Source organism: Apteryx rowi, unplaced genomic scaffold (assembly GCF_003343035.1).
Source record: "Apteryx rowi isolate R43461 unplaced genomic scaffold, aptRow1 scaffold_131, whole genome shotgun sequence".
NCBI lineage: Eukaryota > Metazoa > Chordata > Aves > Apterygiformes > Apterygidae > Apteryx > Apteryx rowi.
Window position 1 is genome coordinate 1,881,393 of NW_020447542.1, and position 26,703 is coordinate 1,908,095.

At 36.3% G+C, this 26,703-nt stretch overlaps 1 protein-coding gene across 13 annotated transcripts in view; it reads right to left on the reverse strand.

Moving 5' to 3' along the window:
• IPO11 (importin 11) overlaps nt 1–26,703 on the reverse strand; it is a 108,638-nt gene that overhangs the window by 62,391 nt on the left and 19,544 nt on the right. For 9 of the 13 annotated variants that reach the window (XR_003251998.1, XR_003251999.1, XM_026056409.1 and 6 more), the window contains exons 6-17: nt 25,060–25,132; nt 21,203–21,406; nt 20,269–20,401; nt 19,244–19,302; nt 10,689–10,737; nt 8,845–8,915; nt 6,925–7,117; nt 5,522–5,683; nt 5,205–5,248; nt 4,237–4,327; nt 2,671–2,718; nt 1,929–2,034 (exon numbers count right to left, since the gene is read on the reverse strand). Coding sequence is in view for 11 of the 13 variants with exons in the window: in XM_026056409.1 (XP_025912194.1) it covers nt 1,929–2,034; nt 2,671–2,718; nt 4,237–4,327; nt 5,205–5,248; nt 5,522–5,683; nt 6,925–7,117; nt 8,845–8,915; nt 10,689–10,737; nt 19,244–19,302; nt 20,269–20,401; nt 21,203–21,406; nt 25,060–25,132 (1,233 nt within the window). In the remaining 2 variants the exon portion in view is untranslated. Of the gene's footprint in view, nt 1–1,928; nt 2,035–2,670; nt 2,719–4,236; nt 4,328–5,204; nt 5,249–5,521; nt 5,684–6,924; nt 7,118–8,844; nt 8,916–10,688; nt 10,738–19,243; nt 19,303–20,268; nt 20,402–20,699; nt 20,776–21,202; nt 21,407–24,774; nt 24,808–25,059; nt 25,133–26,703 lie in introns of those variants that run through there. The other 4 variants (XM_026056411.1, XM_026056407.1, XM_026056413.1 and 1 more) reach the window with 3 other exon arrangements.

A 26,703-nucleotide genomic window follows, 5' to 3' on the forward strand; every position in this document is an offset into this window, starting at 1 on the left:
CCAGTGCCACAACAAGAGCATTAAACAAACAGCTTTAGAGTCAGTGGGAAGAAGAAAGAACAAGAAAAGTAATAAGCTGAATTGCCCAACAAAGATTCAGAAAAAATCCTCTATGGAGCTACTATTTCTCTTCACTAGATTATAAAGGCTGGCCAAGAAAACTAGCTCAGATTTAAATGTTTAACTTGAAGATACATAAAGTCAGGCAAGATGAACCCTTTACTATTCTAAGTAACAAGCTATTTTGCCTTGTTATCCTATTATATTTTCATTTGATCCATTTCTATCTTATAAGCCACCATGACAGCAATCTAAACTGAAGAAGTTGCTAAATGTGAAGAAGCCTCAATAAATGATTTATTAAGCATTCCCGTAAGATTATCAACAAAGTACACCTTGTGAGAACATGAAAGTTTGTGTAAGGAGCATACGCACAGCAGTCCATTAGGCTAGCACACAAAGCTAATGACAAATAAGATACCATTGCTGCTTGATGTTTATTGAGTGGCAGTGAAGCACAAACAACCTGTTTTCTACAAAATAAGCACGATGTTCACAATATGTTGCCTTACTAATGCATCTCCTTCTGAGTATTCAAGCAATAGTGATGATATAACTTTTCAATTCTTGGAATACTCATAGCTGATATACAACCTTGTAAACATCAGAATCTTGAAAGAAAAACAATAGTTTTTTCTTGAGATTAGTCTTAGATAGTTTTCAAAACAGTATCACACCAAGAACAGTTCTAAACAACACTTTGCATAAGCACACAGCCATCTGCTTTTCCACCATACATTAAATTGAACTATATTTGTAAAGCAAATGCTTGTAATTGGCATTTGGAACTAAAGGAGCTGGCTGGTATCTGCTTTTGGAAAATCATTTATGACTGTTACAGTAGCTCCTAAGGGTATCAGCAAACAAATTAGTTCATACTTCATTTTACTGAACTTATCTGAATTTCAACTCTAGAAGGAAAAAAATAATAAAGTTTTTCAAAGGATATTAGGGTGATTGCCAGTGACTTTGATGAGAAAAACAGTACATATTTATCCAGGGTCAAAGGGCGATATGGAAGTCATCTGATGATGGTATCGTGCATTTGCTGTCCTTCCCCTGAGGGAACAGTGACAGCCTGAGGAACTGGGAGGAATGCTGTCTTCCTAGTCAGTTGTACTGATGGACAATTTGGTCTATACTGAGATGCCAAAGTTGGTCTTTCAAAATACCTATGATATCCACTAAAGAAAAGAGAGGTACCCAACATGAAGGCCAACTAAGTTCAGAGAACCTTGAAGGGGAGGAAAACCCCTAGCAGATGTACTACATAGTATTCTTTACATAAGATCAGCCTGCAATCATTCACACTTTGTCAGCTTTATAACACAATCCTGTTTGCCCTTACATTCTTTGTTGCTGGCAAAATTAACTGAAGAGTGCTACACAGGGCTTATATTTGAACCAGTAAAGAAGAATACATCACTATTTTGGCTAAGCTACAGTTTTGAAGAGATCGCTTCCACAGATTTCAACGGGACTTTGCTGCCTAAAGGGCTCTGAGGACTTAGGAGGCCTAAATATCTTTCTTTAAATGCAGAAACGTGGTTGTGCTCAGAAAGTTTAGTCAACCCAAATACAGGCAAGAGGATAGATTTATAACACTTTTACACAACACTATGAAAGTAGCCACCACGCAGTAATTGCCACACATTATGAACAGAAAGACAAGTTCCAGGAACACTATCATTTCTGCAACTGTATCAATTACCTTTACATATTTCATATCTCTGCTCATTTAGTGGGTATGTTTAAACACTGAATACTTCCCAGATCTGCAGTTGTTAGATATTATACCTTATCAAATTTGTATCAACAGTTTATACTTCAAGAGATAATAAACGACATTAAGGTTATGAGAAGGTTACCTGTTATGAGAAACTTGTAGTTCTGCTAGTAGTTGATTTTTAAACCACTGATCAAAATCCACACTATCAAACAGTTCATAAGCAGCAAGTCCAACTGCATTATACACTGGGGAAAAACAATAAAGTTGTTTGTTTGCTTAAATGTTTCATCGTTAATTCTAAGTTATCAGCCTAGAGTTTCAAAAAAATGTTTTAATATCACCTGAGTGCAATAAAGAAAACAAAACTAATGTATATACTCTGAAAACAGATATTATCAGACCATGGTGAAGGGCAATCTGAAGAAAATTTTAGTTAAAGATACTACAGAAAAAAAAACTTTACAGACTTTGAAAATAGTTACAAGCCATAGCAACAACAAAAATCTCATTCTAACAGCAAGAATTATTCCATGAGAGGCCTTAGATAATCCTTTTCTTCCACCATAAAATCTCCTTATTTATAAAATGGACAGACTATCTCCATCAAAGTGTAACAGTTAATTTATTTGCAGATGGGAAAGGGAAAGGAGAGGAAGAGATTGCAGGTTTGTTTTTACAAAAACGCAGAAGAAAAAAGCACCATATTTGTGCATAAGCATTTCTAAAAGTTAAGAATGACACCAAGTGCATAGAGAAATAAGATTTAGGTCCTATTTTGCAAATGTCTTAAAATTAAATCTTGAAAATCTTCATATAATTTTTAAGAAGTCAAGCATAACAGTAGCTCTGTTCCTTCAACGGTAAAGTAAAATGTAATTTACCAGCATCTTTAATCAGTATAGCACTGGTATCTTCCATGTTGGTCGATCCTGCAAGACAAAATTAAAATAAACAAAAAAGTAACTGAACAAAAAACACAAGCAAGATGTTTGTTTAAATGAAGTAGTCTATAGCAAAGACTAACAGCTTACATTTTTAAGAAGCATGCATAACCACAAACAATGGACAACCCTTATTTTTAAAATCACATTTCCATTAGTGTCCCTGTATCTTTGTTTTATTTATAACTTCAGTATATCAGTTCTGATACTTTCTTCAGTGAACACACTAAAAATCTCTGTGCTTTGATAATCCCCTTTTTTTTTCTTTAACTACCTTCCTCTGAACTGAAATATTTTTAATAGCAACATGTAAATCAGAAGCATGTATTTTTAGGAAGAGACTTAAAAACAACTACTGAAGAATTAGAAATTACTAAAGAACGACCGTTGTGTGGTACTATTTCAAAAAGTCACTACCTAGACCTAGTTCCTATATACTTTACATGTGTGTCAGCATGTATATTTAGGATTCATTAAAAAGTACATTTAAAGCTGTCCAGAATCTTGAGAATTAATGAATTCTTAATGCCACCTAGCACTTCAACAATAAGTCTCATATTGACAACATCCATAAATACTATTAGGGACTTTTAGAGCAAAAAAGCACCCCTTCTCATAAAAGTAGTAACTTTCACAATATTTGGAAAACAAAGCAACTGTCAATCCTTTTGTAATAAAAACCTTTTATGACTCCCAGTATCGAAGCCAGCAAACCACCCTGAAACTTATGTATACAAAGTATTTTGTGAGGAAATTCTGGATCTAAAGTCAAAAACTATCTTCAGGAAATATGTTTATTCCTAGCTAACAGAAAATACTGAGTAAGTTCAAATGTAAATTATTGTAATAAGTCATTTAAGATACAACCTGGGGAAACCAAACCTAAGCAGAAATGACAGGAAAAAAAAAAGTGGCAGCTACCACTCATTGTCTTCCACAGGCACTACGAAACTCAGTTTATGAGGGTAAGAAAACGTGAATCATTCCTCAGCCTATGAAGACTTCTGTCTTCATACAAAAAAAGAGTATGTTTAAATGGATTCTTCAGCTGCCCCAAACTCTCCAAAAAGACAGCACAGCATCAACTTTCTGTTCTACAAGGGTTTTCTTGCAATTTCTGCAGAGACACAGCAGATATACCATAAACAGCCTTGCAAGACTTGAACAGGAAGCTCCTGTTAAAAATAGCCTACAAAATTAAGATTGACAACAGTTGTCAATAAAGCCTGCAACCTCACAAAAGTAGAGATGCTGCTCCAATCTTTGTCAGTCATCTAAAATTAAACTACAATAATTAAGATGAAAAGGAAAGAATCCTTAAGATTTCCTTTTCCAATATACACATTGCATTTTCATTATGATAGGATTAGAAATCTTAATACGTTATTTCAAAAATACAGAGTGAATATACTATATAATATTGTATTTCACAAACTTGTTTAACATCTGGCACAAGGAAACAAAGAATTCTACACTTCACTGTTTCTTTATTTTTAAAGAACTTACCTTGTAGACTGTGAACCATTTCTAAAAGCACAGGGGTAAGAGTCTGATTATATTCGTGGAAAATATCAATAAAAAGAACTTCCGTGCATGGCTGGAAAAAGAAAATCTGCTATAGAGTCTATCAAAATAAGGCAAGTAAAAAGCATTTTACACTACGCAGCATAGCATGCAATATAATATTAATAGTAAATTTTGCTACAGTATATGAAATACCATCTCAAAACACACAGCATGTTCAAGTTTAGCAAGATTTTGATCACTGTGTCCACATGAGCAAGTTCTGTGGTGCAACAAGAGTATCTGTAGAGTAAAACATCTTGTGTTGAGAAGTAAGTGACTACACTGTATGTATTTCAGAGTTTTCTTTTGGATTAGCTCTAGTTTGTCACCTGGACTAAATACTCGTTTGCACTTGGAACACATTAGATGTGCATCTTCCTTCTTAGTTACAGTCTAAAAGTAACCCAGCTAATATGCTCTGAGATCACTCTGCAAAGCAAATCACAACAGAGACAACTGGTAGATTCACTTCAAAAGCACACTTTTGATGTGAACTAAAATGCTAATATAGATGCATCTGATATGACTTTTAGCAGACATGATCAATTAAGAAAGTTTTAGCAAGAATGTAAAAATGAAATTGTTGCTCATCTAGTTCTATCCATCAGTTTAAAGAAGAAACAACTTGTAGTGAGCTTAATAACCACCACACATGGCACACAATACAATCCCCAAAGCAAACTCCTTTCCCTTCTCTCTCAGAATATGAAGTGCGTAATTTCCAGTATATTTCAGAATGTTTGTACATTAATATACGGACAAAGTTACTGAAGAAGTTTCTCTAACTCAACTAAAGATTCTTCTGAAAAACATGAGCTTGTTTTTCTACCAAATATCATTGCTCTTGGACCATCAAAAAAATGCATCCAGAAATGTTCAACGGTTTCATTTCAAATTGAAACACTTACCCTGAGACTGTATTTCCAAGAATCTCCTCCTGTTTCTTCTACAGCTATTAATTCACAAAATTAAAAAAAATAAATAAAAGAGGGAGAAAATATTATTTCAACTATGGTTTAAAGAAAGTTATTTAGTATTTAATTCTGTGAATATCATGGACTACTGAAAATTTTCAGGTTCTGAAAACAATCTCCAGAAGGAATATTTGTCTATATAACAAGAGTGCAGAAAATTAAACAGCCAATATTGCAATAGGTAATTTCTAGAGGTAATGTGGAAATGAAACTTTTATATCAGTATCTAAATAAAGTGCAAACTATACAACATTTCTTACTGAAGCCTTCTGGGTCCTCTTCCCACATCGTCAATTCTTCCTCCGTCAGCAGGAAATAGTGAGTGACTAATCTCCTACATATTTCCATTAGTGTTGGATATGTAAAAAATGCTGTCTTTATCTTATGTGCTTCAAGAGTTTCAGGACTGCTATCTGAAATAAAATGTGTAATTTCAAAATTACAATTAAATGGCTGATTAATCAAATAGTTTAGTAAAACTAGAAAGAAATCAGTAAGTAAGAAATTCTTATTCCCAAAGGMACAATTATATTTTTGTTACAGATTCCCAGGTTTATTTGTTTAGCAAGTCAAACTCCTCAATCCATTTAATTTTAAGAGATTTCTCTTACAGCACAATTAGACTGATAGGTCTGTTGGACTTAAGTTGATTAAAAAAAACACACACAGAGCACTCAAAAAAAGATTCACTTATACCTATTCAGAAAGTATCCAAATATCATCTTAAAATTGATTTAAGCGTTAATTTTCAACACTAAAGAAAGTGGTAATAAGAACAAATACCATATGCTACACAACTAACGCAATCAATATATATCAGTCGCACATTAAGAAAAAGTATTTTTCTCTAAATATTTTTAATTTTTTAATGAAATCACCTAGTTCTCAAAAAATTAGTAAGTAGCATTTCTTAGAATATACTATATTTTCATGTCTCAAGTGAAAGCTACATTTCAAAAGCTCAAACACAACTATGAATGTATGTAAGCAGCAATTTCTGTTAATAATTAGGGCATTCTAACGTACTACAAATTATGGAATAATGGTGAAATGTGTCAATATTTTAAAGAATTTTATATGCTGGATTTGTGTAATCTTTATGATACACATATCTTTATATTCATGAAACTGATTTTTTTTTAGTTTAAAAATGAGAACACTAACTCATTTAGTCATTGGCAAAAGTCAAACTAACATGAAAGCTTAATTTTTTTGGAAAAATATAGTTCAACTCTGAAGAGAGCAATTTTAGTTATCTGTACATACAGATGTGTACATAGAGTCAAAGACTTGTGAAATACAGTCCTACAGAAACAGAACATAAACTTGCTGTATATTCAACTGTATGTCACCAATTTACTGTGTTTTTTATAGCACTGTTATTAGTTAATTAAAATTGTTCACTGAAAACTAAAATGATCATCAGAGAATATGCTTGATCACAAATTCCTCAAGGATTTAAAATAACTTGGACAAGTCACTGTTTACATTGTTATTTTGGTGAAAGTACTAATTATCAATAGAGACAGAAGCACACGTTACTAACAAAGTATTAAGTGTTTCAAAACAATGTCTTAAAGGAGTTTAAGTATTGGTAACAACTAGCAAGATGTTTCTCAAGAACTGAAAAATGTTTAGTAAATAGCAGCAGTACCTTCAATATTTTTGGATGGCTTGTAAGCATAATTTTTTACAATCATCTTAATGAGATTCATGCACTGTACAATAAACCGCTCAAATACAACTCCTTCACCAGCCTCTGTGAAAACATAGCTTACAGCAAACTCCAATGACCTCTGAATCAAAGGGGTAAATGAAAAAGGATGTTGATCCAGGAAGTCCAAAAGCTAAAAATTAAGGAAGTAGAAGAGGAGAGAAATCAAATGACTTTTTGTGCAAGTCTTACGTATTAAATGCTTTCACAAACTAGCTACAAAAAACAAGTGCCTATTTATGTAAAATTATAGAAAAGAAAGAAAACTGAACATAGGAAATTAGGAAAGGATCAGCACCAATGCTTACTGAAACATGAACTTCTCAGTGAAATTCCTGATTCAGATTCAAAATTACTTCTTGCTACAAGTTTAAGGAACAATACCTGTTTTCAACTAGACAGGCTTGCTTGCAATATAGTATAAAAAAAAGTATCAATCACATTTAAAACTCTTAAAATTTTAGCAGATACTTTATATATAGATTTGTTTTAAACAAGTTCAGTGGTTCAGCTTGCTAAAAACACATCCCAGCCTCAAAATAGATGCCTCTAAGGAGAGGCTACCTACTGCATTTTCATCACACTAGCAATCTTTTGTTGTGTTTATAGCTTTCAAACATCCTGCGTGGCATCCCCCCAAAAATGACTCCATGCATGCAGGAACTAACTGAAAATTTTGAAACTATCCACTCCCTAAAGGTAACAGATTTTAGTCTAATACTTTCATCAATACACGCATGGGATTTAAAAAAGCTCCTCGGGTTAAAAAAATAAATCATCTCTATTACAATTATTCTAAGTTTAAAAAAAAAAAAAAAAAAAGGAGATGTGAGGGAGAGGATTTTTGATCTTTTTTTCTCCCTCCTTAACTGCAGTACAAGCAGTTGCCTCTTCAGCTTAGCTTTTCTAAACAGTGGCCTAGAGCAGCCTGGCCTAGTCTATTCCTTCTATCTCCTCTACTATTGCAAAAATGCCCCCAAGTATAAATTCTTGCATCTTAATTTCCACAGATGCTAGATTATCTACAAATAAAATGCATTCTCTCTTTAGGTCTATAAAAAAGAATGAAAAGAAGGTGCACATCTCCTATATTCTGCCTGAGAGTTCAAATTAAGAAGTTCTGTGATAAAGACRAAGAATATTGGATTAGAGCACCCTGAGTTCAATTTCAATGAGAGCTCCAGGTGCTTCCCACCTCTGATAACAAGACTGAATATTTAAAATAAGATACATGACCCCAAGATGGAATCTGTAAACAATGGGAACACTATAGATTTTGCATCTATGAAMGACAGAGCAAAAGACATTGCAATTCCTGCTTATGATGAGTTAGCTGAAAATTCAAAATGTATTATAATAAAAAAAGTCATGGAGCGTAAGAGTGAGAAAGTTTGTTAACTTCCTTTCAATAAACAGTGGCCAGTTATTCAATCCAACTGCTTACAAACAACTATCTAACTGCTTGTGAAAAGCAGAATAGAAAGTTTAAAATCTCTTTCCCTGTCAATGCCATTCCCAATTACAATACTGTTTTCAACAAAACATCCAAAATTGTTTTTCTGAACAAAACCCTGGTTATAATTTACCTATGGGATACACTTAATTTTGTTTGAGGTGAGGAAACTTATTCTTCACTCCTGTAATTTACATTAGCATGAGTAGACAGATACACTTTTCTTTAAACAGAATGCAAGTTTTCACAAGCATATTTTACAGCAAAGAAATTCTAAGTTGCATTTCCTTCTGTTTCTTTGAAATATCTGAAACTTTTTTTTTTTAAGGAATACATATATATTTGGATGGGGTCTGCTCTTCCAGAAGCTGAAAAGTGTTCAGTATCTGAACGGAGAATTTACTTACCACTTTAGTGAACAGAATTATAGTCTTTTCTAGACGATCTCTGCATATGTTTTCTCCTCCTATATTTCTACCTGGTAAAATCAGATATTTAACAACAGCTATTATTTTTCAAATTTTTCTTTTCTTTCTGTATAGCTACATTTGAAGAAATTAACACTGAAGAACAACTTGCTTAATCTGCAGTTCAGGGGATATGGCAGTCAAAAAAAAGTAGAAAAAATTCCATGGCAGAATAAATTCAAAGTCATAAACTCAAGGTAATGAATACTGGAACAAATTCTTTAACTCTCTCTCAGCTGCAATGAAATTCACTGTAACTGATCAGAATAAAACAATCAGGACACCATTACAGACAGCTTGGTGAAAAAAACTCAAAAAATGCAAACATACACTAGGGTAGACAAGGAAATAAATATAAATATATATAAATATAAAAGCTTTGAAAAAACAAAAATGCCCTTATAGGAAACCTATGCCATGCCCTTAGTATATAGTACTGTGTGTTCTTCTAATAACCTCATCTTTAAGAGACATAAAAAATTAGAATGAATTCGGTTAGTGATAAAAAATTATTACAGACACTAGAAAGCACTCTGAATAAGGTTACGAAGACAGAGCTTTTGCTTACAATAGAGAAAAACAAAAAGAGCCATAATGAAGGCATACAAGCAAAAAGGATGTTATAATAAAAGCAAACTCTAGTCCAGTTTAGGTAGTGGCGCCTGTTTTTGCAAAACAGCTTAGCGATTAGGAAAGTGGTCCAGAAACATGAAGCATCAGCTCAGTTCTCATCTTAGGACATTCAAACCCACAGTCCCCATGTTCTAGGAGACTTTCATAACCATCAGGCTATAGGATGGTATGGCCTTCAATTCACCCTGTTAAAGCTAGACAACTATCTAGCCAAAATTAAAAAAGGACCAGAAAGAGCAGGACTATAGTATGCTAGAATGGGCAAACAGTTGAATGTAAAAAAAAAAAAAAAAAAAGCTTGCATTCCAGAAGAGCAAAACTAGATATTTAGTTTTGGCATGGAACACAGTGCTGTTTTCCATCAACTTTTCTAGAAACGAGGCTTAGAACCCAGACTGGCCCCTCTCTACTAAGAACAGATTCCATAGCCAGTTACTTTCATTTCTATCAAAAAGAATGATTTCTACTCCTCAGAAAAGGTTTTTTGAATCATAAATGAATGGCCCGACAGGCTTCAAATGAATGAATGGCTTCCATCAAGCCTGCTACAAGTGCAGAAGCAAGAGAGTAGAGTGAGTTCAGATGCAACACTGATTAGCACCTTTTTTTTGCAAGCTTCAGGTGGCTTTCCATTCACTGTGTGGGACACACCTGCCAGTTATGCTTATACTTCTGTTGAACATGTTAATACATGGTTGCCTAGTGCCAGACTACTACTTTTTCAGGTCTAAAGTATGTATAGCTGAATGTGGTCTTTATTTCCCATATGACATTTACTAAAATGCATGGCAACCTCCAGGAAAAAAGAACATAAAACCCTCCCAAACAACAAGAAAATTCAAGATGATCTGGGTTTTAGTAGCATCTATACATTTTAATATGTCTCTCCATAAGTTAGCATTTCTTTTCAGAATAGGTATTATCACATTAAGTATAATTTTGGTGAGAGAACTTCTGATCTTTTAACATAAAAGGACATTTTACTGAAAAGTCTTTCCTGTACAGTTTCAGTAGAAGTGCATTTAAAATAATAACTCTACACTCAAAAAAAATCCTAGCATCAAAATAATCTTGATGTAACTATATTATGCTTTCATCCAACTTTTTTAGTATTTAACAACAAACATAAGGAAAAAGATTCAGGTACTTACTACACTCCAAAAACTGTTTTAGCCGTTCAAACACTGCATGTAGAAAACCCTGAAAAATATAAAAATATACATATTGAAAGATGAAGCTCATTGTGTACTGTATTGAAAAAGATCAAACTGGTCAGACATATTACTAGCTCAGATATCATCTAAGTATTATTTAACCAACTGATTCTCTTAGACAAGTAATTTTCTCATGAAATAAACTATTAGCTAGCAGACTGCATAGATGATCCAAATTGATCTTACTAGTACAACACAAACAATGTAGCATCTCTAATAGAAAGAAGTGCATGTAAAAAAGAGGCGCATGTAAATATTGACATATGGTTTATAATCTGCTCACCCACTTCCTTCCTCCTGAACTCACAAAATACAATCTAGCAGGTCTACCTGTTCTCAGGTTAGGATGTAGCCATGAGGTATCCAATTCTTCCAGCAAAGCAGGCAGTGCATGTGAGTAACAGGGAGAGCTTTTTCTTTTTTGTTCAAATGGGCTGCATACCACAGGCTTTTATCTCATAAACAGACACGAATCCCACAGACAAATATGCCATTACATTCATCATTAGAATGAAAACATCCTCTTCAAATGATGGGGGAAAGTAGGCATAAGGTATCTTCCAGTAGGGAACAGGGGCGTCTCTGTGATACAAAAGTGGATACAAAAGTGACCTTGAGGCAGGTAATCCAAGGAACATTGCTGTCCTTATCTTGGGATAGTCATTTGCTTTTCACCAGGTAGTCCAATGAAAGGTGTCAGGATTTTGCCTAACAGGGTGGAAAAAAGCAAGCTCCCGAAATTATTTGTTGGCACTTAACTTACTGCCCATTCAAATCTTCCCTCTGCCATGAAATGCAACAGGAAGCAGGACTTGGGCAGAATGCACTCCGGTGGTGAGCCAGACCCACTCCAAAGCTGCAGGTTATGCACCTGGACCTAAACTTCATGGGAGACTTTTTTACTACACAAAAGTGGTCAGAATCTTCCCCCAAAATGGACTTTTTTAATGTCCTGAAGGCACTGCCATAGTATGGAAAAAAATTAAGCCAGGTTTTGATGAAATGGTTTATCTTCTGCAAAAATACTGGCCCAAGTTCCTCTCCAAGTTTCAGGCCTCTCATTATCACCTTTATACCAGTGTGTGGCTCCTGAATTGTACCAAAACCATCACTTCAGACACCACATTTTGAACCAGATCTAGAAATGGATCACTCCAAAAAACAACTGAACAAAAAAACCACTCAACATCTAACACAATGGGTTTTGTTTGTTTTTAAATCTAGATTAGTTTTCTGACCCCATTTGCTTATCAGTTCCCCAATCTTATGTTGGTACAATTGAGGGTGCAGAGGTGAAAGAAATCTTCAAGGCTGAAGACCCTAATCTGGTAAACCACAAAAGAAAACAAGATGTAAACACCCAAAGACCACTAGTAAAACTCACTATTGTCTACAGACTAATGTGTAAAATTTAATGTGTGTATTATATGGCCCACATATATCCAACTTTTATTTCCAGACTTCAAATAATTCTACAAAAGCAACTAAGTAGGCACTTCCCAAATGCAACCAACATGAAGGGAATTTAATTGGCTTGTTCAGCATCATGAAGTTACACCAAAAAGAAAAAAAGAAGAAATTTCTTATGCAGGAACTGTTTGACCCAATAACTTCTACTTTTACACAGTCTCAGAAGATCTTAATTTTAATCAGTTTTTATTAACTGAATACGGCAATGGAAAAACTGTAAATAGTAGAGCTAAACCTCCCTTGTAAGGCACACAAGGCACTGATGGTACTTCAGAAAGGAAGCTGTGCAAAAAGGAAAAGCTGAGGTTTGTTTGCTTCAGTATTTTTTAATACATTGTTATTTAGAATGCTCAGACAACTGAAAGATTTGAAAAAAAAGTTTGCAGAAACATATCAGGGTATATTTCCACGAATTAGTGTATGGACATTCAAGATATCTACTAGCAGGCAATATTTCTCATTTAATTTTGCAGTCTGGGCTTCATAACATGTTCTTACTGACCTTACTGCTTTTTTTTTTCATCACATTTTTGATGAAAAATAAAGCATCATGTCTTTGAAAGCCAAGATAGAAAGACTTAGAGAGAAGATCTAGCATTTTAAAGGAAAAAAGCTCACAAGCCAGTTCTCCCTGACAATGGCATACCCTCCTCACAGAAACGTTAAGTCTTACAGTATACTGTCTCTACTCTTAATGAGGGTACTCAATGTACCAAAAAAGTAATATTGCTTTCATTTAAAGATGTCTCTCATGTTACCCGTTATGATTCACAAACCCAATAAGGCTATAAAAAGGAACAAACATTATGGTTTTCGTTTTAACTATTTAGATTTTCACCTACATATTGACATCTACAGAAATTCTTCTATGATTTAGTTATAATGTTATATGAGGCATCTAGCCAGAACTCCCCCAAAACATAACAAAGACAGCAGTGGATACATCTTGACCGAGTTGAATACATTCACAGAAGTTGATACAGCTAGGAATGACCAAAAAAACCCCAACATGAATAGATACGCTAATTTTCTTGGAAACTCACAAAATTTCAAGGCTTGCCCAGAAATTGTCAGAATCTTCCTCAGCATTATGAACTAGTGCCAGCTCCTTCTGGTATCTCCAGCCTGTAGGCAGGATGCAACACTAAGCTCTCTTACGTATCAATACGCTAATACAATGCTAAGGTGCATATTCTTCTGACCATTTCTGCTAGAGGAAGTAGATTCGGTATGTAAGAAAACACGGAAGGACAAAGGAGGTTTCATTACTTGGATCTGAATAAAGGAAAATGCAGAGAAGTTTTAAATCAAAAGCAGTGAAAAGCCTGGACAGACTAAACCATTACCAGTTACGTATTAAAAAAAGTTTCTATCTTATTACATTATACATCTTTCTTGTACAAGTACCATCTTTACTTTGCATAGTTAACATAAGATTTTGATCTGAGCAAAAATAAAAGAATGTAAAATATTTATTGTTAATTTATGAAGTCAGCCTCAATTCAAATGGTATGCTGAAAGTATTGGGTTATAAAAAGTATAACATTAATTTCATTTTTATGACAGCGTGAAGATGCAAACAGACAAAAGAACAGAAATTTTCTTTATTAACAACTCAACAGCACAGTTTAACAAAATATAATTTATCTTGTAATTTAAAGATGTAACTGTATTGTAACACAGACATTTTCCACATCCACAGAGTGCTCTGTTGGCAGACACAACAAAATGGTAAGTTTTGCAAAGATTATGATGTAGGGTGTTGCTAAGTACTGTCATTTAAATAAACTGGGGATGCAAACACATGAAAAACACCCCTGGAGCTCTCAAGTCCATTTGACAAAGAACAATTTTGTCAGCTCATTAATTCCTGTAGAGTAATAGGGCTTTACTAATGCAACACTAGAAATGGAAGCACTGTACACTATAAAAGGAAAAAATCCAATTCTAACACTGTAACACAAGTGGGGACTGCAAAGCCCCCAAAAGCCTTCTTTAAAACAAAACAGGAAGTTGTTTACCAAATCCTGATGTTCTTACCCAAAGCTGCATCTTTAAGTGACTCTACAGTGTTACGTTCATATTGAAACATTCTCCCAGTTGTCAATCAGCATGCTCCAATACCTCTCTGAAGTGCCTGTACACAAATGCATACAGCATGGGGAATAAACAGGAGGAATCAGAGATCTGCGTGTGGTTGCACGGATATGATCTCACTGCGATTACGGAGACAAGATGGGATAGCTCACATGACTGGAATGCCATCATGGGTGGCTATGTGCTTTTTAGGAAAGACAAGCCAGGAAGGCGAGGTGGGGGAGTTGCCCTTTATGAGACAGAGCAACTGGAATGTATTGAGCTGTGCCTAGGGGTGGATGATAAGCAGGTTGAGAGCTTATGGGTAAGGATTAAAGGGCAGGCTAGCATGGGTGACACTGTTGTGGGTGTTTACTACAGGCCACCTGATCAGGAAGAAGTAGTTGACGAGGCCTTCTACAGACACAGCTGGAAGTAGCCTCACGATCCCAGGCCCTGGTTCTCATGGGGGGCTTCAACCACCCTGATATCTGCTGGAAAGACAACACAGCTAGGCACAAGCAATCCAGGAAGTTCCTGCAGAGCACTGGTGATAAATTCCTGACACAGGCGACGGAGAAACCAACGAGGAGAGGTGCACTGCTGGACCTTGTACTAACAAACACGGAAGGGCTGGTTGAAGATGTGAAGGTCGGGGGCAGCCTTGGCTGCAAGTGACCATGAGATGGAGGAGTTCAGGATCCTGTGAGGAGGAAGCAGGGCAAAAAGTAGGATCACAACCCTGGACTTCAGGAGAACAAACTTTGGCCTCTTCAGGGACCTTCTTGCAAGAATCCCATGGGATAGGGCCCTAGAAGAAAAAGGGGTCCAAGAGAGCTGGTTAATATTCATATATCACCTCCTCCAAGCTCAAGAGCGGTGCATCCCAATGAGCAAGAAGTCAAGAAAAGGGGGCAGGAGACCTGCATGGAAGAACGAGCAGCTCCTAGCAAAAGTCAAGCAGAAGAAGGAAGCATACAGAAAGTGGAAGCAGAGAGAGGCCAGCCTGGGAGGAATACAGGGACACTGCCTGAGTATGCAGTGATGGGACTAGGAAGACAAAGGCCCATTTGGAGTTTAATCTGCAAGGATAGCAAGAAGGTCTTCTTTAAATACATCCGTAACAAAAGGAAGACTAGGGAAAACGTAGGCCCGCTACTGATTAGGCAGGGGCCCTGGTGATGAAGGATACAGAGAAGGCAGAGATACTGAATGCCTTCTTTGCTTCAATCTTTACTGCTAAGGCCAGCCCTCAGGAATCCCAGACCCTGCAGACCAGGGAGAAAGTCTGGAGAAAGGAAGACTTTCCCTTGGCCAAGGAGGATCGGGTTAGAAATCCCTTGACATCCACAAATCCATGGGCCCTGATGGGATGCACCCACGAGTGCTGAGGGAGCTGGCGGACTTCATTGCTAGGCCTCACTCAATCATCTTTGAAAGGACACGGAAAACAGGAGACACGGTGCCTGAGGACTGGAAGAAAGCCAAAGTCACTCCAGTCTTCAAAAAGGGCAAGAAGGAGGACCCAGGGAACTACAGGCCAGTCAGCCTCACCTCCATCCCTGGGAAGGTGATGGAGCAGCTCATBCTGGAGGCCATCTCCAAGCATGTGGAGGACAAGAAGGTGATCAGGAGTAGTCAGCATGGCTTCACCAAGGGGAAATCATGCTTAACCAATCTGATAGCCTTCTATGATGGAATGACTGGCTGGGTAGATGAGGGGAGAGCAGTGGATGTTGTCTACCTTGACTTGAGGAAGGCTTTTGACACTGTCTCCCATAGCATCCTCATAGGCAAGCTCAGGAAGTGTGGGCTAGATGAGTGGACAGGGAGGTGGATTGAGAACTGGCTGAACAGCAGAGCTYAGAGGGTTGTGATCAGCAGCGCAGAGCCTAGTTGGAGGCCTGTAGATAGCAGTGTCCCCCAGCGGTCAGTCCTGGGTCCAGTCTTGTTCGACTTCTTCATCAATGACCTGGATGAAGGGACAGAGTGCAMCYKSAGMAAGTTTGCCGACTATACAAAACCGGGAGGAGGGGCTGATACACCAGAAGGCTGTGCTGCCATTCAGAGGGAACTCGACAGGCTGGAGAGGTTGGCAGAGAGGAACCTCATGAAGTTCAGCATAGGACCCTGCAAGTGCAGGGTCCTGCACCTAGGGAGGAATAACCCCATGCACCAGGACAGGCTGGGCGCTGACCTGCTGGAAAGCAGCTCTGTGGAGAAGGACCTGGGAGTGCTGGTGGACAACAAGTTGATCATGAGGCAGCAATGTGCCCTTGTGGCCAAGAAGGCCAGTGGTATCCTGAGTTGCATTAGGAAGAGCACTGCTAGCAGGTCAAGGGAGGTGATCTTCCCCCTCTACTCAGCCCTGGGGAGGCCACATCTGGAGTACTGCGTCCAGTTCTGGGCTCCCCAGTACAAGAGGGATGTGGCACTACTGCAGCAAGTCCAGCAAAGGGCTACAAAGATGATTAGGGGACTGCAGCATCTCTCTTATGAGGAAAGACTGAGAGAGCTTGGCCTGTTTAGCCTGGAGAAGAGAAGGCTGAAAGAAGATCTTATTAACGTGTACAAGTATCTGAAGGGAGGGTGTCAAGAAGAAGGAGCCAGACTCTTTTCAGTGATGCCCAGCGACAGGATGTGAGGCAATGGGCACAAACTGAAACACAGGAAGTTCCATCTGAACATAAGGAAAAACTTTTTCACTGTGAGGGTGACAGAGCACTGGAACAGGTTGCCCARAGAGGTTGTGGAGCCTCCTTCCTTGGAGATGTTCAAAAGCCATCTGGACACCATCCTAGGCAACATGCTCTAGGTGACCCTGCTTGAGCAGGGGGGTTGGACTAGATGATCTCCAGAGGTCCCTTTCAACCTCAACCATTCTGTGATTCAGYGATCCGAATGTAAGTTTTATTTGTGAAATAACTGGCCTCCTCTATTTAATAGTCTTTCTTTTGTTATTCGGTTACCATGATATTCGTTTTCATCTTTAGGAACAAAACAAAACAAAAAACAAAACAAAACAAACAAAAAAACCCCCACACCAGTAATGCCCCAGTAAAATTCAGTAATATTTCTCTTTTTTTCCAAAGAAATAGAATGCTGAAATTATTTTTTCTCCATATATACTTTTCTCAAATTTAGAAATTAAGACTAACTTAAAAATTCTAGAATTTATTGTAGGCAACAAACCACAGGCACCACAAAAGCTCTTCTTTAGGCTAATGGAAACAACGTTTGGGAAATATCAACTTTGGGATCTTTATTTTCCCAAGGCCCTGATCATTAGGAAAATTATTTAAGTAATACAGATGCCAAGCATAGATTAAGTTAGAAACAAAACATCAAGCTGAACCCACAAAAAAGGACTTCCTCTTTGGAAAAAATCACTTGCAAAAATTGCTGAAAAGCAGTATTTGAAAGATGGGTTTAGCACTCACTGTTAACAGTTTGGGCTGAAATTTCTCATATTAGGTGTCTGCACCAGACCAAGCTATTTTAATTTTCTGAAAATTTTCAATCATACTGATTTTGAGAAAATTAAATAGTCTTTTTCATAGGAGTGCAGATTTACTTGTGAGGCTGAGGGAGACTTCCGAGGGCCATTATCTCCCCAATAGCAACACCTACAGCAGGTGCACAGAATCCTTTTGCCCCAAAAACATCATGTCAGGGCTACGTCCGCTCCAGCACAAATCAGATTCCTGATGTCTTTTCYCTCAAGTGCCCTAGATCTTCAGATGTGAAATAACTCAAAAATCACTCCATAGTGACCAGAAATAGGCTTTTTTGACATCCCAGAGAAGACAAAAGTTAGATCAAAGAGAAAGAAGTAACCCAAACAAAGAGTCTTGATGAGACTAGAGCTTCCCTAAGTAGAAGGTGGCAGGACAGGGAAATTGGGGTGAGGGTAGGGGGTGGACCACAACTAGGAACTGTTGCAGTGTGTCAGAAAGACTGGAAAGAATACAGTAACTCTGTCCTTAGCGACAGGATCCTCTACATCATCTTTTGCGTCCTGTGGAAGAGGAACAAATCTTCTAAACTCAAGGTAGTTTGAAATCTCACAGAGCACTACCAGAAATACAGATAATCAGATTATACTTAAGCCAAGAAAATTTGCACTGTTTCCAAACATGCAGTTTCATGGATCACTCTCTGGATCACATAAGTGTTTTGTGCAATAAGCAACTTGCTGTCCCTCCCCTAAGTGCTCATGTGACTTGCTTTGTCAGCTGCTGTCAGGATTGTCTAAATCTCAAATACCATATCTTTTTGATATCATGAACAGGGAACAAATAATCTCAAAGTATTTCATTTACACAAGAAAGCATCTCCACATTTAGCTAATGGATATAAAACTAAAGAACTATACATAAGAAAACAGAATAGCTAATGATACCTTGAACACCAAAAAGCCCACAGACCCTGCAAATTCCAATTTCCAGCTCCACTTGCTGGAAATACTCATTTTGACAGAATCATAGTTTTTTGCTAGTGACTTCAAAATTTAACAGAAGGGCTTAGATTTGGCTACTCAGATACATGCTGAAGAACTTAACTTTCTTCTTAACAAACCTAACATCTGATATCTATACCTTTCCACTGTGTTCTTTCAGATATATTCTTGCAGAATTTTTCTTCTAGATAGCAAAAGCCAAGAAAGCTACAATATTGACATACACACAAATGCATTAAAAACTGGAAGGGAATTTTGTTTTTTTTCTTTAAAGAATGTTGCAGTATTGATATCACAGTGCCTAGGATCTGTCACAGCTGTAACTGAAACTAACTGCCCTTCGCTGACGGGAGGACAATTTGAAAGTGTGTTGCTTGATTCTGCTTTACATAAAAGTGTACCTTTTAACAACCTTTAGGCATCTAATACCACTCCAAATCATCACAAAAGATTTTAGTGTAGCACTAGAAATAGGTATATCACTTACCATCACCTCTACACTCCGATGAGGTTCTACAAACCCGTGGACTGTCAGTTTACGGAGGACTGGGGAGAAAAAAAAAAAAAGTTATTTGTGTAGATATTTTTCAATGTTTGTTCCAACAGACTTCCAGACATATGACTAGAATAGCAGTTGCTGTGCATTTCTTCCAATTCTTCAAATAAAAAATAAAATGCATTAACTTTGTACCAGGGTTGCTTCAACCATACTCAAAAATTAATCTAATCTTGCTGAAATTACCTGTACACTACATACAAAAAACAGTGAAGAGAACTCCAAGAATTCTTGAATCGGGACAAAGGATTCTGCAAAGACTTTAAGTAGTCACCCTTCTGAAAGGTTCTGTTACAGAAAAAGGGCCAAGTGTAACAGCTAACAGTACAACAGCACATAATTCATCTTCTGAATTTTCTCAGGTTTATCACTACCAGTAACCCAGAGAAGCTACATGCTATATATTTTCTGAAACAACTCAAGAATGACATCTGCATTGCAAGCATCACACAAACATCTCAATTCTTAAATGCAAAGTAGAGTAGAGTAAAGCCATGTATTCATCCCACTGGTAACTTCACTACTTCTTCACTGACTAGGAGGTGAACTTAAACCAACAAAATTGATAACTCAGCTTCCTCAGTTAACTGTCTGAAGTAAGGCACATGGGTGCAGGCCTAAATTACAAAACACATGAGAAAAGCATCCTGCCCTGCCCTCCATCACCTTCCCCATCTCTTGACTTCTCACAACATGCATATCAGATACCCTTCTGATGAGAGAGGAACAGAGAAATTCATAAAGAAAAACAAGGGGTACCTTTTTTGCCTCCCACATGAACCATCCTGCTTTGGCCTTGCTCAAGACAGAGGTAAGAAGAAACTAAGATCATTGCCTTTCCCAATAGACATCTCTTTGTTAGGGAGTGTTAAGATTCTTTCCCAGAGAAGTCTTGACCATTCATTGTGAAGAAATTTATTTCATCCCTTATATTTAACATCATTTTACATTATTACCTTTCAATGACAACAATGTTCTTTCTAATGAATTTGTGGCTGCAGCTTCATCCCCTGTACAAACTTGCTGTAGGAATGTATCTGTGTGATGATTCCACAAGGAACACGCAAAACTATAAATACCAGATGCAAGCTGCAAAAGGGAAAAAACAAAATAAACAAGAAAAAAAAATCTGATTTGCTGGATTTGGTTACAGCACAAATTCCTAAATTTTAAAGGCTAGTTTAGACTTACATTATTTAATCCATCTTCTCGTATAACATGAGACACAATGTTTCACTTCTCTGTTGTATTCAATTCTACTGATCCAAATATGTCTTCCAAAAAAATACCTCAACTTAATTTGAAAACATTATGAGAGAATCATCTGTTTTCCCTTACCACTAGCTTCTGTGACTCTACTACTTTAAAAATAACAAACCCTTCTCACCTGATTTACAACTCCAGCCATAGATCTATAATAGGGTGATAAGGCTTCAAAAAAGTTTCATCTCTCATACTGTGGTATGGAAGTCTAAGAACCAATATTTTTTAAAGAACATATTGAATTATGAATCAAAACCACTCTTCTAAATACAATGCAAGTTTATATATAATCTGCTGTATGGCATGATAACAAGGCTGACATGCATATATTGGGCATAACCAAAATGCCTGTAGATGAAGCTCTGCTTCTAAACACCTGTTATTCAACTAACACTCAAGTTACATGCAAAATTAATAAAGACCTTAAAAACATTTCACCTAGAAATTGACTTCTAATTACTTTATATTGTACATATACCCAAATTAAGAGCATTACTGTTTCAAAGGGAAACATTAAAGTCTACATACTTCTCATTAATTCACTGATAGCAAACCATGGGCAGCAGGCAAGTATGCAAAACTAATTGTTTGCTTGCGCTCGACAATAGTACACATTGCATTACTTACATCATAAAAGAGTTTCCTATCTGCTGCAAGTCGCTTGGATGCCAGGGTCTTTGTAACATGATAGAAGGTAAGTAACGCTCTGTGTTGTCGAAGATCGTCTTGGACTTTCACAGATTCCAGAAGAGTGGGAATAAGTTCTGGCCACTGCCTTGGGCAGTCCACCCTAGCAACTTTAGCAATCAGTACAGAGATCTGAGTTGCTATCTGAGAGAAGAAAAAAACCCAAAAACAAACAAACAAACAAAAAAACACACACACACCAAAAACAGGTACCACAAGGTCAAAGATCATTAAGAAATGTACACTGTAGAAATACAACTTCTATTATTTGCAAGCAGCTAAATAAAACCTGAATTAAATAAAAAACTTAGYAAGGATTGTTAGTCTTCGTTTTTTTGTTTTTTTTTTTAATTACTTTAAAATTTGATGAATACAAAGCAACAAACAAAAATGGAGAAAAAATGTATTTCTTAAATTCAATGACAATATTTCATTTAAAGATTTAATATAAAGCTGGCTATACTGCTTAAATCTTATATAAAGACCACTCAAGTCAAATTTTCTAGAAATCACATAAATGACGAATCAAATATTTGGATATCACATTTTACTTAGTGAGCTTTTTCAGCTTTTTCTATTAAAACATATAGAAAGCTGAATATATAACACCCTTATTACTGCTAATCCTGGATATCATTTTTAGCTTTTAGACAGTGACTCTTCTCCCATATTTGTATTACTATAAATCAAGTTACGGTCTCAAATTCAAAAGAACACTTCAGAGCACACCGAACTTCAATTATTCACTTGCCTAGATCAGTGGCTGCTTAACAGCAACCGTTACATACATGTTACATCACTGCCTTTTATTTAAATTAAAAATATACTAATAGTATACAATGAGGGGGTGGGGGGGAAAGAAAGGGAAAATTAAGGAGCTGCCTTTTTTTTTTTAATCTCACAACAGTTTTGCAGCTGAGAAGGAGGAAAGAAAAGAAGAGTTCATTCAAGAAACTTGTGCTATATGTTTATGCGCTATTGTTTTACAAAAATTGATATTTTAGCATTCTAATTGTAAATATGTTAAATTAAAGATATTAAAAACATTAACATGATCTACAGGTTTGTATTTTTCCAGCTGCACATCAGTCTCAGGACTTCTGAAACTGATTCACACAGAAGTTTAACAGCATTTTTGGCTGGATTAGTTTTAATCCACAACAGTTCCCCAACTCACCTTAAACCTGCATGAGTATTTGTGCGATCAGAGGACAGGGTATGACAATAGCAGGAGTGAATGGCAGAGCAGGGGGGAGGAAGAGGCAGAAACCTCTCCTTTCTTTAGCAGTGCTGGCTTATTTCAGATTAATGTTTTAAAGCATGAGAAAGCGAAACTGCCTGAAACATGAAAGATTGGTCGAGCGCTAAATAGAAACACTATATTTCCATCCTAGGGAAAAAATATCTTCTAATTCTATCCAGGGGAATCCAAGCAAGTTATAGGCATAAGACAGAATAACCACGTACTCTTTTACTGCTTCTTTAACTGTGTCATCTGAAGGGTGACCACCACACAACTTCCTGAGATATTTATTCCTGCCCACTTGTATAGGAAGAATGGCTTCTGAAGACAGAAATAAGGCTTGCAAAGAAGAGCTGAGAGTCTTATTTTAGATCAAGTGATGTGAATGACAGGAGGGTGCAAATAAGCTCTTTTTCAAATGTGATACAAGAAACAGCCTTTTTTTTTTTTTTTTTTGAGGACTGGCTTTTTAAGTTAAGGGCCAGGGGGGAGTCTGCTGTCAGATATTTCAAGGAGTATTTTGTTACTCTGTTCCCTCCATATGGCAAAAACCTTCAGAGGGCATAGAAATTATGCTCCCAGTATATTTTATGCTCCTTTTTTCTTTCCTGCCTCCCCTGGAAGTCAGCTCTAATCATCACATCACAATATTATGTCTAATTCTTATGTTTTTGGTTTGTTTGTTTTTTTAAAATACATGCAAGGGTTATAACTTCTCTGCTTTCAATGATGCAGTATGCATCATGCACAGGCACATAGCAATTGTTATCGAATATCTACTGCTGGAAAAGAGCAGTCAACGAGCACTCCTCAGGAATCCAGCACGCTGAACTTCAGGCCTATCAAGCAGTACTAGAGTCTAAATGAAAAGGAAAACATCAGCATACCTATAACAGGGATTAGGGGATGGGGGAGGAAAGGAGAGATGGACTGAAATATCTTTATCTCCCAACTGCCAGGGCCTAAAGACTCTTAGCACCAAAACATGTTATACAACAAAATTCCATTCAGGTGCAGGACATATTGCATGAAATTTTGTGCCACTCATTTACAATTCATAAATCACACCACAAAGTACAATATCCTGAAAGCATCACACAAGTAAATAAATCCATTATTCTAAAAATGTCAGTTAAGAGGGTTCAAACCTCAGCTTGCTACTATAGTCTTGAAATTGCTTAACTGTTCAACAGAATTAGAACTTTATCAAATGTACCATACTGCTGTATCAGCAGGTAATCTGATTTAAATACTAATGCAAGCAGTGAGAAATTTTTGATTAAGAAGTTTGAATTAAGCTTCATTTACAATGCATTAGGTTTTCAGAAACGTGAATAGCATGCAACCGCTTCAAAATTAAGTATTCGATAAATTTTGTATTAGCTAGTAGTATAAATGACATACTTTAAGGTCAAACATGATATACAACAAAGTTCTTAGCTGAAATAAAGAAACAAGTAATATTTGGTCATATTTTTGGTCAATTTTAAATTGTATCTACAATACAAATTTAAAGACATTTTCTATGCCTACCTCCATTTAAAAAATTTGCATTTGAAATTAAAAACTTTACACTCTGTTCAAAATCATCACTGTGCAGGTGACTTTTACAAAGTATAATTTTCCGTTATTTCACTATATTGCTTCAATCCTACAAATAGCAGTAATCCCATCAAGGAATCCCGAAACATTAGAACTGAACTGTCTGCAGAATTAAAGTTTGTTTGCTACACCTTTACTTTTTAAGCTTTACCTTATGCAATTCATTTTTGTATTTTCTCCAAAGTTCTTTAAGACTTAGCTTGAAACAGTAGCGAATACTTCTTTCCAGAAACTCATATTAAATGAGCAAGAATATGTAAGCAGAAGGAGAACTCTTACATCTAGCATATGTATGTTTTGAGCTGCTAGCGTTAGCACTAAACTCAATTTAACAATAAATCCTTATTTTAATCCAAACAGAAGCTTAAAAATTAGTCACTTTAAATATGCAAGACATGACACTATCATACTAAAGTTTGATCATGCCTATTTAATTTCATTAATACTGTCTTTACATATATGACAGCAATGCTGCTTAGGTGGGTTTATGCAGTGCCATTCTAGTGGTTGATTCTTGTTACACCACCATCACACTTCCTGAATGGCTACACTAGGAGTCAGATCAGAGAACAGATACAGTTGGAAGAAAAAAAGAGAAAAAAAAAATCCACCCTCAGGGAGCATGTGCTGGACTTTTGAGCCTGATCCATTCCCTGAGTCAACTCACCAAGAGCTGCATAAACAGTGAGGGACAGCATAAACTGGCACTGCAACAAAAACCAAACCAAAAAGACAAAATATATTGAATTGTGGTCTAAGGGGGGTAAAAAAAAAAAAAATCGGAACAAAGATCTCACTTCAACATAAAGAACTGTCTGAAAGGCAATACGTAAATTGCAAGTTGTCAACTGTGCCATTATTAAACACTTCATAAAGACATAAACTGAATTATATACCAATTGTATACCAGAAGCATTTTTAGGAGAATAATAATGAACCATTCATCACTAACCTGATTCACTGGCTCATTAAAGTTAGTAATAAGTCCAGCACGTAATGTAGATTTTTCTTCTTCAGAAAGAGCACTATTAAAATAGGATATATTTATTAGAATAGCATTTCATTTTACATAAAACCAAACTATTAATTCATTCAGCATTGTTTTGTTACTATTAGTAGACACAAAAGTTAAAATGATCATTTCCATTTGTGTATCTGTATTTGATTGGATGGAGACTACTTTTATGTGGTTTTCTTGAAACTAATCTATTTCAATTTGATAAACTATCAAGAGAATGTTTTTCACTGTCTCACAGACATTTGGAAAGATAAGAAACAGTGAAACTAAGATAAATATTTATGAGGCCTTTTGACATCAGGGTTGCATATTTCCTTTTTTGTGTGACCTTTGGAAACACAAACGTCAAAAAACAAGTACACAGGGTAAAATGCAAGGACTGATTATGAAAATATGGGAAAACTATATAAATTATAAATTCTGATTGCTGTGAGGGAGTTTTACAGTTATTACTGCAAAGATTGCTGACTCAAGCTTGTCTCTGCTCACTTACACGCTTGGATAATGAAAAAAGGTGCCTAGTACAAAGCAGTCCCGGCACCAGATGAAAGCTCTTCATACAAAAGCAAGAATCCTTCTCTATTTACTGAAGTCATGTTGCTACATTTAAAAAAAAAACACTGATCTTTTGAAAATTATGCCTTTGCTTTACAAAAAAATATTGATACAGTTATCAAGAATGAAGAAAAACTAGTAAGAAGGATAAATTTTAAGCCACAAGGGTCAATTTTAATTCAAATGTAGCTTTAAACTACCTTTAGATTTCCTTTTAAGTGACCTCTTTATCAGTTTAAAACTATAGGTTGCTGTACCATACCACTCCTGCACTGCTTTATACTGCATACGGTCCCAGTAATTTCTTCGAGATCTGAACAGGAAACGTAACAGGCCACTTTTAGAAATGCTTTGTCAGGATTTATAGATTATACTATCAGGAAAACATCTACCTTTATTTACTGATAGCACCCAAAAAGCTGTCTCTGGCACATGGTTGCCAAGACACTAACCTACTACTTTTATACTGCGGGTTTTAAAATGATGCCTAAAGCTCCTTAAAAATCACGGGTTCTATACTAATCTAGGCAAGTATTAAAGGTTCAAATCAAAATAATATGAAAACAAAACTAGAATTTACCCTAAGATCAAACATTTGCAGTAATTTTTCTAGTCCCCCCCACCCCATGTATAACACAAATCCTCCCGTTTTGCCAAATCACAGGCTTTCCTTAAGTATAGAACATGGAGGTGGAGGGGAATTATTTTTTCATAAGTGACTTTGAACTGCCAGCCTAAATCTAATTTTCAAAGATAATTTATAGCATGCAGGAAACAAAGTTGATTGGCCTTTTACCAAGAATCAAGCTCCAAAATATTTTTACATGAAATTAAGTAATGCCTAAAAATACTTTGGGTAACATTTACAAAAATTTGTTCAATAGTAAAAGGTTTTGTTCAGAAAACTATTTTGCTTATCAATCTGAAGTCAGCAGATGACATTAAAAAAGCAGGCACCATAGAATTTCATTTTCATAGAAATAAACAACTGCAGTATATATTTTCCAGACATACAGGCACACT